General features: G+C 43.7%; 1 protein-coding gene across 1 annotated transcript in view; it reads left to right on the top strand.

Moving 5' to 3' along the window:
* The first annotated feature begins 2645 nt into the window (after positions 1-2645).
* epha6 (eph receptor A6) overlaps positions 2646-17116 on the top strand; it is a 96927-nt gene continuing 82456 nt past the window's right edge. Inside the window, exons 1-2 of the mRNA XM_029840020.1 lie at positions 2646-3249; positions 11243-11307. Coding sequence (XP_029695880.1) covers positions 3171-3249; positions 11243-11307 — 144 coding nt within the window. The 5' untranslated portion in view covers positions 2646-3170. The remainder of the gene's footprint in view (positions 3250-11242; positions 11308-17116) is intronic.

Below are 17116 nucleotides of genomic sequence, written 5' to 3' on the forward strand. Positions count from 1 at the left end.
AAATTACAAGACCTTTATTTAAAAAGAATGTGTGAATTGACTTGGGTTCTCCTTTTTCAACACTAATATTTTCCATTCTTCTTCCATTTTTGTAATAAGCAAATCCTTTTCCCCCTCAGTTTTTTGAGCAGCGTATATCTCACCATCGAGTCATTGTATATTTGAGTGTTTGGCTCTACTTAGGTCAGTTAAACTAAAACTAATTTTGGATTCACATTTGGTTTGTCTTTAATGTACATCCAGTTTACAGCACACTGCCTCCATTTTAAATCTCTGCTTCTCACTAATACAAGCAATAATCACAATGTTTTCCATACAGTTTTGCTGGAGGGGAAGTGGCCAATTGTCAGTACATAATAAGCTCTGCGTGGAGTGGCTCACATCATCTTCAGGGCACTGCATTGTTCCTGCCATGTGTCAGAGACACAGTTATTATTCTTAAAACAACAAAGCACTACCTATTGGCTGAGCTAAAGAAAAGGTCGGAGGGTCAACTAAATCACGAGGAGGCATCAGCTCCATAAGGAGGACTTGAAGCAAAAAGTTTCTCGTGATTCATCAAGTGGATCATGAGCTAAACTTATATTTATGCTACTGATCAATCAGTTCAACAAATGTTGAGATATCAGCTGCAAAGTATAAAATCCATTGTGCTTCCACATAAATTGACAGCTAATCAGCTTTGTTTGTGGGGGCTGCATGCACAGTGCAGAAATAACCCTCCAAACATCCCCCTGGAATCACCCCAGAACAAGCGGGGTTGAATATATTGTGTGGGAAAGCCTATCTTGGCTCCAGCGTACGTGGGCACTGCTAGTGAGGTTGATTCCTTATTGTGAGCAGGACATTAATAGAGCCGCGACCACGATAAACTCTCGTCAGTTGTGCTGATGTGGGTCCGTTCCAGCTCTTTGATTGTGATGAGCACAGATGGATGGTTTTTGTTCCGTCTGGACACGGAGAATCATAGCTCACTTTTAGTCCCCCAATACTCTACAGTCACACCTCATTGGCCAGCGTTACAGCAAAGGGAACCAAATCATTGCAGAGGGCGGCGGCGAATGACCTTTCTCAGGGTTTTTCTTCTTATCATTCGAAGTCTTCACCTAGATGGATGAGAAGTGATTTATGCCATGTGGGATGTCCTCAGTTTGGGAGTTTTAGAAGTGTGATTGGTGAAAAGGGAATGAAATTGTAAGTTGTAGGCAGACATTGCTGTTGACATTAACAGGGAGCCTATTGTAGATGTGTGTCCCTCATCTTTGATGGAGATAAAATATCTATCCAGGAACTTGATGTTGCAATAACACACTGATGTTTGATGCTCGTTAATCTATTTTTGAGGCGTGTGCAGCTACAACAGACACAAGCAGCAACGTTGAGTCAATACACGCCCCGCACTACGACCCTCCGTCCTCTAATGTGTTTGCACACTGTACAGAGTCACTCGTCATTTGGTGACTTTTCTGGCTTGTTTGATGACTGGCCCGGAGCTGAGCGCTGGTGACGGATTGTGAGGCTTATGTATTTACCCCCTCCATGTTGGCAGGAAGCTGCAGCTACATCCTGATCGACTGGGCCTCATCCCAGTAGCCGAGCCCTCTTTGTTTAACCCGGTCAGGTTGGGGAGGGTTTGCTTACTCACTCGATGAAACGTCCATGAAGATGAGGGGAAGACCTTCTCTAATCCAGGCCTGACATTGGCTGCCTGACCAACAGGGCTCGGACTGCTCTGCAAAATGGTTGCATTCTAAATAAAGCCTCAGGCAGAGCATGATTTCTGTTATTACTCAAAATAATACAGGTGTGGCATTGAAACACTGTGAGAGTTACAATGAAGCCAACTGCTGCCTTTCTGTGCTTTTAGATTGACCTACACTTGAGTATTGAGAATTCTTCTGTATTTTGGATGAGGTTTCAATTGCCTCAACTGCAGTGTGTTCACCTTAAATAACTGTTTTAACAAATCTTCCATCTGGAAAGGATTTTTTTGGAAACAGAACTTTATAACTATGTCCATTTATTCAACTCAGCTTAAAAAAGATGCAGAAAAAAATTGCTGCAAATTTCCTTTAAAATGATTTAACGATCTCTAAAGGTGTAGAAGTATGAGCGTGTATAGCCTAATATACAGTACTTGTTCTCAAATTTATAGGAGTTATGAACCATAAATAAAATGTAATATTCTCTTTTTTCTGGTCGGTGGAAAAGTCATTGTTTTGGTTTTGATTTGCTTAAATGTATATTTTCACTGGATGAAAAGAAGCGTCTAGAATGCACAGTTATGGTCTCCATAAACATCAATAAATTGCCCTTTGATGCAGATGCATTAGCTCTGTAGCAATTATCCAGACAGTTGGTCAATAAAATGGTACAACGCAAAAGTTAGACTTTATGTTGTTGGTTGGTTTAAAGTTGCGATTTAACATCTGAATCTGGTAAACTGAATGTTCGCTCACCTTCTATCTGTTCAACCTTGTACAAATAAGATGGAACACACACACACACACGCGCACACACACACACACACACACGCACACACACACACACACACACACGCACACACACACACACACACACACACACACGGCATTGCCTTGTGAGCGAACCCCCTCTAGTGCCGAGCCTCCTGCACAGATGCGCTCAGTCTCCCTGTCGGAGCCGCCGCTTCACTCTCCTCCGCTGCCTCCCTCGTCCTCCCCTCACGCACTCTGCAAGTCCGCGCCGCAGCGGACAAGGCTGCGGTCGGGCTCGTCTGAGCCACGTTGCCGCTCCAAAAAGGGGGATTTCTAAAGTCTGTGCGCGCCACGGAGACACGCTTGGTTCTTAAGGACATGCTCATTCCTTCTGTAAACCCGCGCTCTCACGGTGGCCGAGGGGCAGATTAAAAGTTTGGGTTTTTTGGAGGGAAGTGTTTTTCCACCTCCGCAAAACTGTCTTCTTCATAGATCTTTATCCCTTCGCTGCGCGGCACCGCCGTCGTTTCTCTCCAGGAAAGAAGATGGATCTCTCTTCGCGCGTTTGCCGCGAAGTTCCCTGCGATCGGGATCACATGTAAGGACCAGCACCAGGATCGGGGTTCGCTGAGGATCCAGCTGCGCGTTTTTTCCACGGAGCTCTTCCCTCTCCAGCCAGAAGTACCTCAGGTCAAGCTAGATGGTGTCGCCAACATGAATTTTGGAAGCAGAATATTCCTCGTTTCGGTCTTTCTTGGGATTCTCATCAATCGCTTTATTCGCTGTAACCAAGGTGAGTTTTAGTAATTTACTTCTAAAGAAAATATTCCACGAGTGTCCCGATGTTCCAAACATTTAAAGCAATGGATATGTTGAAAATGGTCATCAAAATATAATCAAGAAACCCCCTAAAAAGTAAACAGAGTGAGCAATTAAAGGAGGTTATTAAACTACTATTCTCCACGATGGTATTAGATATGAAAGTGCAACAATCAAAATGCTTGAATGTAATTTTTTTGTTTGATGGAAAAAAGATGATGTTTCAAATATAAGAAATGTATATGCATGATGTAAATCACAGCCTTCTTGATCTCAGAGAGGTCAGTGGAGTTCATTGTTTGTTTACTGCCCCTTGAAAAGTTGCTTTCTGTGGGAACAAACAGGGGCGGCCTCTCAGCAATAATCGACCCCAGACCAGGCTCGGATTGAATCATTGTCAGAGCAACAGCGTGACAACACCCGTGCAGGCTCCTTGTGTGTCTGCACGAGTGCTGCAGCAGCCCCGAACTTGATGCTTCAGTGTGCACTTCTGCTGTGTTCAGTTCTGCTGTGGGATGGACCACCCCCCCCGTGTCCCTGTGTCACATATACCCACACAAACATCTTCATCGCTGAATTTTGTCCCGTATAAATGTGTGTGAGCACCATCAAGCTCTCCTCTGTGCGATTAGACTCACAGTGGAGTCCACACAGCAGCATCGCTGAGCTTTAAAATAGTTTTATTGATTGCGTGGGACACACTGGGATCTGCCCCCCCCCAGGTTATATTTTATTGTTCTCAGTTCAATAAGAGCGATGCTGCTCCCTGTTCCCTCAGACAGCTGCTATATAACCGCCTCAGCCTGTGTTTTTCTCAGCCACAGATTAAATGATTGAAGCGATGTCTGCTTTCTCTTGTACTTTAGTCTTTCATATTGACTGGTCTGGGACCTCGGCGGCAGGATCGCAGTCACAGACCACCACAGAGCGGCTTACCCCAGAGTGTGTGTGTGTGTGTGGGGGGTGGGGGGGGGGGGTGATAGATGACAAAGAAAACGCTCCATAGGTGCAGATGCTTTAAGGGCTCCCACCTTGCCCTATAAGGGTCGGTTCTTGATTGCTTCGCTTTTACATTTCCCAAATTAATTTCCCCTCAGTGTGGAGAGCCACCGCAGACTGGATTATTGGTGAAATGCAGGATTTATCCAGGGACTCTAAATTCTGAAGGAGTCGTCTCAATATTTCAGCCCTGCATCACCTCTAGAAGCCAGCGTCATCTGTTCTTCCACTGGAGATTCCCCAGCCAAAGTCAGCCCTCAGTAAAAAGCAATCACCTCTTTGTCCCCTCGCTCCCATCTCGCAGCAGCGTGTCGCTCTCGTCATTCCAGCTGGGATTTCAGACACTTATTGAGGAGTCTCCGCCATCAAATCTGTCCCAGCCCCAGCAGTCGAACACTTCTGCTAATCTATATACATCCCCCACCCGGTCTTTGAAGCTAGCGGCAGGTTAATTCATTTTGATTAAAAACTCAAATATCTTGTTTGTTTTTTGGGGCCCGCGTGGACTTGTCCTCGACAGACGGTTGTTTACACTGAGTAAAGTGGGAAATGACGTCCTTCAGCTTCAGGGACATTAAAAGGCAGCAAAATGAGTCGCTGAGGGCGACTCAAATTAAAGCCTCAGATGGGAACACGGGTTTCTTCTATCAGAATCATCCCCCAGAGGCAATCCATGAGAGTTTCGGAGCCAAACGATCCAAAGCTCTGAATCTACTCAGGTAGTCGTTATTAAAATAACGCAGCTCTTCACATTGATTTGGCTGAATAAGGCTTTTTTTCCCCCCACCTGGCGGTGCCGCCTACAGAGCAGCGAGATCACCCTCACCGGAAATATTCCCAGGGAATCGATTAATCGGGTACGAGGTGCAGCCCGTGAAATGTTAACTCCGCACCTTTGACTCACTTGCGTCACTCCTCTGAAACACCTCGGTAATGGTTCCACGACAGAGATCCACCGCATGAGAAGATGCAGCTCCTTGGAATTAAAGGTCAGACCACGGGGTTCCCGTTGCCGAGGGTGACCCAGATGACCCCTGGCTGGGGTTTGTTAATTTAGTGCTGACTTTGTTGCCTCAATGGCATTTCTATATTACTGATGATGAGCTTTAATGGGAGCTTTAGAGCCGCCAGGTGTGGAAAAAGTCACTGACGTACAGACCTGCAAGTCTGTGGCCGTTATTATCCAAAAGCATCATCTATACCCACACAACGAAAGAAAAGATTTTAAGAATCAGCTCATTTTGGTGTCTAATGATGCCTTAAACTAAATTTATGTTTAGTGAGCTTAATGTTCTAATGCATCCCTCCGGAGAGTTTCATCAGTTCACTGACACTACTGTTGATCAGTGATCCTGGTTTGCTCCACATTATTAATCATCCATGCTGGGATCAGTTGCAGGATTACTAGGAACTATTTTTTTCCACTGGGTCCACTAATGTAGCTGATTCTATTCTTCCACTTTAAGGACTATTACCCTCCTCTCATCCCTCAATCACCTTCTTTTCCTCCTTTTTCCTGCAGCTATCACTCTATTCTCTTCACATTAAAAATAAAATCATGAGCTGATAATAATTAATTAATTACATAATTACATTTAATTGTGAAAAGGTGTGATTATCAAAAATAACGCTGTCACTTTCATTCAATTAAACTCCAAGAAATGCTGAGTTCTGTTATTAATTACAGATCATATTCAAAAATGTTTTAAAAAGTGGCAGGCAGTCACACGTCACAACATGTTGTCACTTCCATGCTGACACCTCATGCCACATTAGTCAGGTTCCTTCCAAGTGTCACACATCTGTTCAATGAACTCATGGACTTATTTTCAAGCTTCTCAATTAATGTTCATGCAGTTTTAAACATGTCATTTATGTCTGCGTGTGTTTATATCCTGGGGTTGGGTTAGTGTTGGGGTTATGGTTACTGTTAGTGTTGGGGTTGGGTTTAGGCTTAGTGTTAGGGTTGGGGTTATGGTTACTGTTGGGGTTGGGTTAGTGTTGGGGTTAGGGTTACGGTTAGGGTTACTGTTAGTGTTGGGTTTAGGGTTAGGGTTAGTTTTATTGTTGGGGTTAGGGTTAGGGTTAGTGTTAAGCTTACTGTTGGGGTTAGTGTTACTGTTGGGGTTAGGGTTAGTGTTAGGGTTACTGTTGGGGTTAGGGTTAGTGTTGGGGTTACTGTTGGGGTTAGGGTTAGTGTTAGGGTTAGTGTTGGGGTTAGGGTTAGTGTTGGGGTTACTTTTGGGGTTAGGGTTAGTGTTAGGGTTAGGGTTACTGTTAGGGTTAGTGTTAGGCTTACTGTTGGGGTTAGTGTTAGGGTTACTGTTGGGGTTAATGTTAGGGTTACTGTTAGGGTTAATGTTAGGGTTACTGTTGGGGTTAGGGTTAGTGTTAGGGTTACTTTTGGGGTTAATGTTTGGGTTACTGTTGGGGTTAGGGTTAGTGTTAGGGTTACTGTTGGGGTTAGGGTTAGTGTTAGGGTTACTGTTGGGGTTAATGTTTGGGTTACTGTTGGGGTTAGGGTTAGTGTTAGGGTTACTTTTGGGGTTAGGGTTAGTGTTAGGATTACTGTTGGGGTTAGGGTTAGTGTTAGGGTTACTGTTGGGGTTAGGGTTAGTGTTAGGGTTAGGGTTACTGTTAGGGTTAGTGTTAGGCTTACTGTTGGGGTTAGTGTTACTGTTGGGGTTAGGGTTAGTGTTAGGGTTACTGTTGGGGTTAATGTTAGGGTTACTGTTGGGGTTAGGGTTAGTGTTAGGGTTACTTTTGGGGTTAGGGTTAGTGTTAGGATTACTGTTGGGGTTAGGGTTAGTGTTAGGGTTACTGTTGGGGTTAATGTTAGGGTTACTGTTGGGGTTAGGGTTAGTGTTAGGGTTACTTTTGGGGTTAGGGTTAGTGTTAGGGTTACTGTTGGGGTTAATGTTAGGGTTACTGTTGGGGTTAGGGTTAGTGTTAGGGTTACTTTTGGGGTTAGTGTTAAGGTTACTGTTGGGGTTAGGGTTAGTGTTAGGGTTACTGTTGGGGTTAGTGTTAGGGTTACTTTTGGGGTTAGGGTTAGTGTTAGGATTACTGTTGGGGTTAGTGTTGGGGTTAGTGTTACTGTTGGGGTTAGGGTTAGTGTTAGGGTTACTGTTGGGGTTAGGGTTAGTGTTAGGATTACTGTTGGGGTTAGTGTTGGGGTTAGGGTTACTTTTGGGGTTAGTGTTGGTTAGTGTTACTGTTGGGGTTAGGGTTACTGTTAGGGTTACTGTTGGGGTTAGGGTTAGTGTTAGGATTACTGTTGGGGTTAGTGTTAGGATTACTGTTAGGGTTAGTGGTGGGGTTAGTGTTACTGTTGGGGTTAGTGTTACTGTTGGGGTTAGGGTTACTGTTAGGGTTACTGTTGGGGTTAGGGTTAGTGTTAGGATTACTGTTGGGGTTAGTGTTAGGATTACTGTTAGGGTTAGTGGTGGGGTTAGTGTTACTGTTGGGGTTAGGGTTAGTGTTGGGGTTAGGGTTACTGTTGGGGTTAGTGTTACCTTTTGGGTTAGGGTTAGTGTTGGGTTTGTGTTACTGTTGGGGTTAGTGTTACTGTTGGGGTTAGGGTTAGTGTTAGGGCTAGGGTTAGTATTAGGATTAGGGAAGGTTAAAATCTGGCAGAACTTTTGGGTGGAGGAGGGAATTACACCAGTTAACCCTAACCCACTGTCACCATCCCTGTTGTGGGCCCCTGAGCAAGGCACTAGTCCTCCACAGACAGCGTGCATTAGCATCTCATTGCTCAGATGCAGAGGCATACTTTCACAAGCATGTATGGCTGATAACAATAAAGCAACTTATCTTATAGAACAGCTTGCACACCAGGCATACACATTTAGGGGTTTTAATAAAAGGCATAAAAAATCTGGGTTAAACTTTGTGGGCATGTCTCTGATTCTCATGTTGCCCTCTACAGTTGACAGTTCAGATAGAGGTGAGATGTGATCTCTTATTTTAGCCTGACTGGCCTGGAAACCAGGCTGGGTTTGGTACACTTCAGCCATCAGAGGGGTGTAAATCAATTTATTTATTTATTCCTCCAAACAGCACCAACACAGTGTGTTTTCATCCACAAGTTGCTCTAATTTACAAGTTCTGGTACTGAGGATATCTCTGGGTGTGGCGTTTGCATGAGGGTGCCGGAGGGCTAGACAAGACGTGTCATCATCCTGCTGGTGCTCCATATATTAATGAGCTGGTCAGCTCATGATCTATTTATAACCAAGCAGTGAAGATCCCAAAGGGCCCTCAGCTCCAGTTGGGGTCTGTGGGTGCCGTGCTGAAAAACAACAGCAAGAGGATAGATGAAGTGGGGACATGCAGAAAGTTTTATGATTCACCCGCAGGTGCACCACATGTAGGGCATTAATCTAGACCGCAGTGTACAACTATTGTTATTTTATTCAAATTAAACTACTTGAAACAACTGGTCAGTGAGTTTAAGTATACTGCTTCTGAACAAAGGGATTGAAGATCAGCAGAATTCCTGCATTCTGTAATTTTACTTATTCACCAAAAAGATATTTGTAATTTATCTTTAAGTCTCTTGTTTTATTCATATTTCATTTTTATAGCTGATATTTTGCTCCAGGCATTTTATTATAACCCTAACTCGAATCTAACTAAGTGCAGCGAGGGACGGAGCCAGCTTTTAGTGATGATTAGGCAGGCGTCCAGTGAATGTCCTTGTTACCTACCCACAGTTGTCTAATGGTACCCATTAACACCACTGCCAACAAGTTCTCCAGCCTGGCCCCGGCCCTGACATGGCGGCGAACCAGCCCTGTGGGTGGAAAACAATCACACAGAGACATTGGAAGTGATTCAAAACTGCCCAACATGAAGGAAATGTGAAATGGAACCAGCACAGCCTAGAGGCAGGAATGGAACCCCTTCGCGCAGAAACTGTTTTAGCTAGCAGGAGGAGGGTAAACAGGCGAGTTCCCAGTGATGCTAATTAGGCTTCTGTTTTGGTCAGGTCAAAGGAAGTCACGGCTTCATTTGAAACTGCAACCTAAATTTAAACAGGTATTTCTCCTCCCTCATTTTATCTAGGACACCAGTGTTTGCCTGCAATTTACCTGTGAAAAGGAACACAATCAAACGAGAATCACAAATCATGACTGGTGAAGGGTTTGACAGACAAGTCATCGTTCATTGCATTCCTTGCACCGGCTGTTGTAAAATGGTGGATTTTTGGTCCAGTGTTAGATACTGTACATCCACTTACTCTAATGCGCTCACATTTCCAGAGGAAGAAAAAACAGAATGGTGCCTGATAGCACTTTAGGGTTTTTTTAAGCCATAATGAAGAGGTGTAATATCTGCTGCTACTCAAAGAGCAGGAAATAAATGAAAAGGTTGTCAGAATCACAGTGAATTAAGCCAAACTTTCTGTTTCTTTTATACTCATATGCATACAGAATGGTACAACCTGCCCTGACACCTGCACCGTGCTAAGTGCTCTCATCTGTTTTCAAACTTTTCAGAGACATATCTGTTAGTTCAAAAATAGATCTTTTTTTACCCGCCATCTTTGGAAACAAGCACCAGTGTTTGGTATGCCACTACAGCAGGCCCACCAGCATGAATCAGATTTCCTTTCCTGTTGCAAAAGCGTCCAGTTTCTGGGTTTTCATGTTGTTGAAGCTTGGAGGATGCAGAGCATGGGTTGGCTTTATCCAAACCAGATGTTACATTGTGCCATGGCGGCGTCTACCCCCCCTGAACAGCTCAGGCAATGGGAAATGGAGCAGCATTGTGTAGGCACGGCACAGCTATACGGGCGTGGAAAACCTTGGCGACAAGGCGTTCAGTCAATCTCCCTACGTTCGCCACAGATGTAATTCCCGAAGCCGCAATGTTTATGGAGATTTATGCCTAAATGTCGCCGCTGATGGAGATTTGTGTTGGCATAACGAACCTCCTGGGGATCACTAAGTGGACATTCATGTCTGAAACTTTCAAATCCATCATTACCAAGAAGAATACACTGTGATTTTGACAGCTAGACAGTCGAGATCCATGCTGAGTTGAGGCTGTTGAAGGATGAGTTCAGGGACTTTATGATCATTTTGAACTGAATCTGAGCTTTATCAGGGCTGGCTTGTATCCTGTGATGAAAACTACAGATAATTACTGCATTGTAACACTGTACTCTGCGCAGCGTTTGACACGTATTACAAGGTTTCTGGCTGAGCCACATGCAATATTTATGAATTCTGAAAATACGGCAGCATCCTTGTGTACTGGCTGCTCCCTGATGGATTCAGGGATAACAACGTTATTATTTTTTTTTAATTTAGGGACACTGTGATGCCTTCCTATAGAAGGTAAATTCAGAAAACCGCGTACATTCCCTCTCTCCATAAATCACTCGTCGCTTGGAGAGACGCTCACCCCCTGAATTATTAAATATACTGTCCTTGCAAGCCAGACAAAATATTGTCACGAATGGCAATAATGTCCAGGTAAAACAGGTTTTCTTTTACTACCTGTGTAAGATTCAGCTGAAATGACATGATTTCCTTTCCTGCACCAAGATTAATGTCACCTTACTGTAGTGCGGTGATGAAAAAAACAAAATACTCTTTGGTATTTATGTATGTAATAACCTTTTTTTTTCCCAGCCCATGAATGAAGGAGGATGGAACATTACCACATTCTATCTCATCCTCTCAGTTTCCTGCAAAAAAGAAGCATATTGTTAAGCTGCAGATTGGATGAGTGAGGGAGGGAACAGACTGTTGACAGCAATCCAAGAGTCTCCTAAAAGGCTTCCCGCTGTTTACAGCCCAACACCAATTACAAAAAAAAAAGGTCATTTGTGATGCGAAAAATGTCCCAATGACGATTTTGTGACTGAGTTAAATTTCCTGTGTGAAAATTGGCCTGTTTATGTGTTGACAGATTAATAATGATTTGCGCTCTTGTGTCTCTTCGGCCCATTTCAGTCGTGCTGCTGGATACGACGTCTGTGCTCGGGGAGCTGGGATGGAAGACGTATCCTATAAATGGGGTAAGGAGAACAAGTTTGGATTTTTTCCCTTTATTTTGTCTACTGTGACATTTTAAATGATTGGCCAGTGCCACATCAATTAAATAGTTGGGACCGGGGGAAGCGGCCGGTGGTCTAATTCATCCCTGTTTTGGTTTGTGCCCCTCTTCCCTCATGAGAGACGTTGTAACCTGGAAACAGATAATGAGCCGTGGTCTCTTAGGAAGCTTCAATTGTGCTGTACAATTGCTCCATCTCGGTTCCTGTCCTGCTCCTGTCACCATCAACTGACTGAAAAATGAGCGTTCATAACAAGGCCATTAGTCTGCATCCAAAAACGGCTAGCTGGATATGTCTTTACATTTTTTTAAATAAATAAAACAGAAAGGGCTCTCTAATCCATCCTGTCAGCAGAAGCCCCAGCGGCCTCTTTCCAATTCAGAACTTTTGTGAGCGGGCACAGAACTGGAGATATATGCATGATAAAATATAGATGTGCTGGCAACAAAAGCCTAATATCTTCAGATGAAAACTTTCATGTCGCCCTAAAAACCACGTGTAGTCAGAGGGCGTCGGAGCACCATCTAATTTTAGTTTGTACAAGGAGCAGCCAGAGAAGAGGGGAGGTCAAAGTTGCCATCTCCATACCTGTCAATAAACCTGTCCATTCGACTCAAAGGGAAGAGGAGTTCCTGGCTGAGGAAGACGCCTGTCTGCCATTTTTCATGTCAGAGACTTGAGATTCATCAGGAGTTTACTGACCAAAGCAAATCCAAATCTATTACTGAAAATACAAAAATGTAAGTAAAAAAACGTGAAAAGGTCGAGCGTTTCTTTCAGTTGCTCTTTCCAGCACTTCGTGACTTTATCGTCATTCCCTCAAGGCCCTTCCCCCCGTGCCTTCTCTGTCCATAAGTGCGAAGCCCTTGATGGGACCGTATCATGGTTACGGAGGTGAATACTTCGTGTAGGTCGTGGCGACTGGTGCCCGCAGCACTAAAACAGGGAGAAACGGAGGCTCCCGCTTCCATGATTAAGATGTCAACCCTCACACTTCCTCACTCTTCCTCTATCTGCCAATCCGACATTAATATTTAAAGCGTGGAAGCAAGAGGGCCTGAGGGAAGGTGTGAAGATCTGGGGAGGTAAAACTCTTTAAATCCCTCTCAGCACCTGGAAGCCAGCGAGGAGAAGTCAATCCCCACCATATTAGACACAGCTTGGTATCAGCCCAGTACAGCAGTAGAGCATGTAGCTGCCTATCAGTGATGGGAAACTGGTTCCACTGCAGGATATAACCTGCTGTCAGTCAGTCCCGCCTAATGCCTGCATTAACTTGTTCAACGTGCTGATGATGCTGCCAAAGGGACAAAGGTGCTTATAAGGGAAGCAAGTCCATTTTTAGAAAGAATGCAGGAGCTTTGTGAAGCAACTGGCGGTAACAGAGGAACAGGTGCAGCATTGAGTCCTCTCAAGCTAAAGTTCACAAAGGAGGCTTTCGGGCAAAATATTTGAACGACATTCCTAATCCTAAATCCTTCACTTTGTGGCTTCCAAACGCTGATTTCAGAACCGAAGAAGCCTTCTGGATAGAAGGCGAAACATCTTCAAGAGAAGAAACCCAGTCCAGTTGACAGAGAAAACTACCTTGGATACAATGACCTGGATGATTGAGAATCTACACAGACATCTTCCAAACGCCACCTTCTGTTCCCTAAATGAGGAGTCTCTCTGTTAAAAATCCTTGGCTCCAGAATAGAAACTTTCATAGATGCCACAGTGTACGACTTTCCCCAGAATCTGATCTCAAACTGTTGTCTAACAATCTGACATGTTGTCATCTTCCCCCATGTTAAAGTAGCACGTAGCGCTTAGGTTAGCTGCTGTAAGTGTTCTCTGCTTCCTGCCAGCACACTTGTGTGTGATTAGCAGAAAAGCCAGGGACTACCTTTAATAAAAGTGAAAACTACAGTGTAAGTCTCCAGACACTTCAATCAATTAAGAAATAGTGCTCAGTACCTCCGTCATTATTGTGGATTTCCCAGTTGGTCACTGTGCTTAGCATCTAAACGCCACTATAAAACTAAAAGCACATCATATTTACGCGCTTTAAATACTATCAGACATCTTTGTTGGGAGAACAAGCTTCCCTTTTTCCCTGTTATTGATCAAAAACTTAACTAAATAAAAGAAAGAAAACTTTGAATAACAGTTTGTTGGCTCTAATCAGGTGAGTTCTAAAATACGCTTGTCCTCCAAAGTTTCACCTCTTTCATTGGTATAAATCGAACGGTAATTGATCCGAACCTTTAGGCAAACAGACACTGTGTGCAAAAAGCCGGGGAATTGTTTTCATAGATGTTTTCTGCAAGGCAAATCTATGTGTCTGTATTCCCAGCTCTCCCCTCCTTGCTGTGAATAGTAATGAAGGACAGTTTTTTTTCGGGGCTAAACGAGAGAGATGGACGGAGAGCGGAGATGGAACAGAGGGCTGATCTGGCCTCTGCATGCAGCCACGATAAGTTGCACTCAGAGCGGGCAGACACACTGCTGAAATATGCATGAGTCATTTCACAGTGGTGGGTGGGGGCCAGAGAGTGTGGCAGGGAGAGGAGCATCTTTTTTAATAAATTACACAAAACAGCTTTAAGGGATTAAGGATGCCTAATGTTGCCTTTTGTTTTCACTCATTGATATTATAATAGGAAACTGAGCCCAGGAAGGTTGGGCAACCAAGAGCAATGGTTGTCCGTCACAACAGCCGGGAATCATTTAAAACAGCCAACGAGTCAGACCCACCGCGGTCGTGAGCACGCCGGGCGTTATTGTAACGGAGAGCACGACGTGGGAACTTTAGATTACTGCTGACAGAACACATCTGCGAGTGTTGTGCGCTGGTTTAAGTGTTTGTGCAACATAAAATATGCATGTAGTGCTTGTGGAATACTGGATTGAGAATACTGGATGTCCAGTATAAATTTAAAGTAAACATTAAAAAACCAATTATCTGATGCTCCTGCGGTCAAGTGAAGTCAAATGTTTAGAAATTTGTTTTCAACAATAAATGTTACAGTGAGTGGCAACGTTTGTGTGCGACGCTAGAGCTGAGCCAAGTAATTCAAAGCTTGTTTCAATGGTGTGGAAATCGATTGTGGAAGACAAAAATTTTTTTTTTGATTCAGGGTGTTTAACATCACTATATGTTTTCCTCTGGCTTTCCCTCACTATCTCCTCCCTAGCAGGTGTAAATAACGGTGGAAAAAAATGCCCTCCAACATTTTATCAAATTTTAACAGAAAAAAACAGAAAAATAATGTAGCGCCTCCGCTAACTAATTCTCTCAGCCTCACGTTCCCTGCAGGCATTGGAAGATTACCGTAATTAACACAGAATATGTGGAGGAGCATTACCGTATATGACAGTAGGCTACTGAGAGCTGCCATGTTTACCATATGCCCCCACAACCCCCTAAAAGAGGAGCACAGGATGTTGTGGTTTAAGGTTATTATTTGAAAAAGATATTGAAGGTCATGACCTTTTCCTTTCCACATGTTTGTACACACTAAAATGGACACACTGTAACAAGAGGCTGTCAGCGTTTGCATTTACTTTATTACTCATTTATGACTGGCAGGTTATGACTTAAAATTGTGTTTGATGTTGGCCAAAAGTGGATAATTCAGGCTGTTGAGTTATAGTCACTTGATGGCAGATATCTCTGACTGGCTGTTCAGGTTGAGCAGAGCTCCAGAGGCGAGCAAGTAACTGACAGCTTCAAGAGCGTGCACATTAGAACCTTTTAAGAGGTTATCACATATTAGCTTCAGCCTATAAGATAAAGACGTCAGTGGCACTACGATTGAGTGTGTCGTTGCTCAGATACTCTGGGACTCTTTGACTTGAATGGGAGATTTTCCACCTCTAGCGTGTGACTGTTTCGAGTGTTTAATGCAACGAATATACGTGACAAGAGCTGAACTAACAACTCTCATCCAGGTTCCCTTTTGCCAAACATTTTAGTTTGGACGGCGGCAGAGACGCTGCCAAGACTCAACTTCGATTCACTGAGTCTTTGTTGTGCTTTAAAGGACGTTGTTGACAAGTTGCTCATCAATGTAAGCTTCTTAGTTTTTCAGTTCATTCTTCAATCCAAACATTGTCTGGACACGCACAGCTTCCGTGAGCGCTCAGAGCAGATCCATGCAACAGTCTTTGGGGAATTTTAGGCACTTGCTGTTACATTGAAGCCCTGATTAGTTTAAATAATAATAGTTATATATCATTATTCTATTATATATTTTTTTTTTATACATCCACCAAAGTATTAAAAAAAAATAGCCATAGCTGATGTTTGTTTATCCCAAACTAGTAGTTTTTATTGCTGTATTTAACGTGTCTAATTGATTGTAACTGGTGACCCTGAGTTTATCTCAAAGCACTTCCTCATCCCTGCTACTACGTCTGAACCACAGGAAGGAGGCGGAAGAAGGGAAAATCTGTGTGTCAGTGTCCTTCACCGCTCGGATAAACTTTTTTAAGATGTGCTGCTGAGTGATGGCCAGCAGCGCTGCACAAGAGAGAGAAAAAGGTGGAAAAAAGGAATAATTCAGAATCACTTCACTTCTCCCCATGGAGGCTCTAATATAAAAACGGTATGATGATTTAGCACACCAGTGTTCATCTCGGGGACCTCTGCCATAACCGGGCTTAAGCAGTGGCGGGGGGATTCCTTAATTGGCTTGTTTCTTGTCGGGGACACACCAAGGCCGATACCTAATGCGCTCCCACTCGGCATCTCCCTGACAGCAGAACATATCCTGACAGCTTTTCAGGCTTACCCTTGCCGTGTGAGGAATACGCCAAGGCCGAGTTAGAAAAACTGAAAGACTGGATGGATGCCAAAGAAAAGAAGAGGAGAAAGTGGAGGGAGGGAAAAGGGAGGGGGTTATTAGAACCCTGCTGAATGCAGGAGCTGAATACATGAATACGGCAAGTAGGTACAAGCAAGGAGAGGAAATAGAATGTGTGATTGCCGCCTGACAGTCGGAGTAGATTTACAGATTTTAGCTTCATGGGATAAAAGTCACGCTTATGCCTGGTGTTATACAAAGCTGTGTCCATCAGTTAAGCGGAATATGCATCAAAGCCACTCTGCCTGATGGCATAAAAATTCCTCGCAACACACAGAGGCATGTGTAACGTGTCACTGGTGGGTACTTACTGGGTGCTGTTTAACTGTTCTTATGGTAGGCAGCGGTAAAAGCAATGCTAATGCTAAAGACGTTTCATGGCATTATTGTGTCTGCCTGGAGTCATGAATCAACATATGATACATCTTGTATAGTTCCGACTTCTACCCAACTCGGTGTTACCAGCCAAGCGGCCTGTGTGGCTCCATCTGATCTGTCCTGGTGTTTGGTTTATCAAGTTCAGCATATTGTAATTATGAACATGTTTCAGACAGATTTCTGTAGTAAATAATATCCTTCGGGGCAGCCGGAGGCTCAGATTGGATTTACGTGAGCTACAAAGGTGGTGTCAGCCAAAGATGGATTGTTGCAAAAAGATGCTACACCCGTTTGCCCTTTTGATTACAGTTTTCAGCTGGACATTGTTGTGAATTCAGCATTTTTTTTCTTTTCAATAGTACCTCAAACCTGCTAAAACAGACGGCTAACAGGAAGAAACCTTTCTGATTAGTCCAACTAACAGACACGATTCAAGTGTTCAATTACGTCTTAGTATATAGACAGAAGGACATTTATGAAGACGGCCAGATATACAGACAGTAGCTTGATCCTCTTCAAACATCGGGAGCTAAACAGGAACA

Source organism: Takifugu rubripes, chromosome 1, assembly GCF_901000725.2.
Source record: "Takifugu rubripes chromosome 1, fTakRub1.2, whole genome shotgun sequence".
NCBI lineage: Eukaryota > Metazoa > Chordata > Actinopteri > Tetraodontiformes > Tetraodontidae > Takifugu > Takifugu rubripes.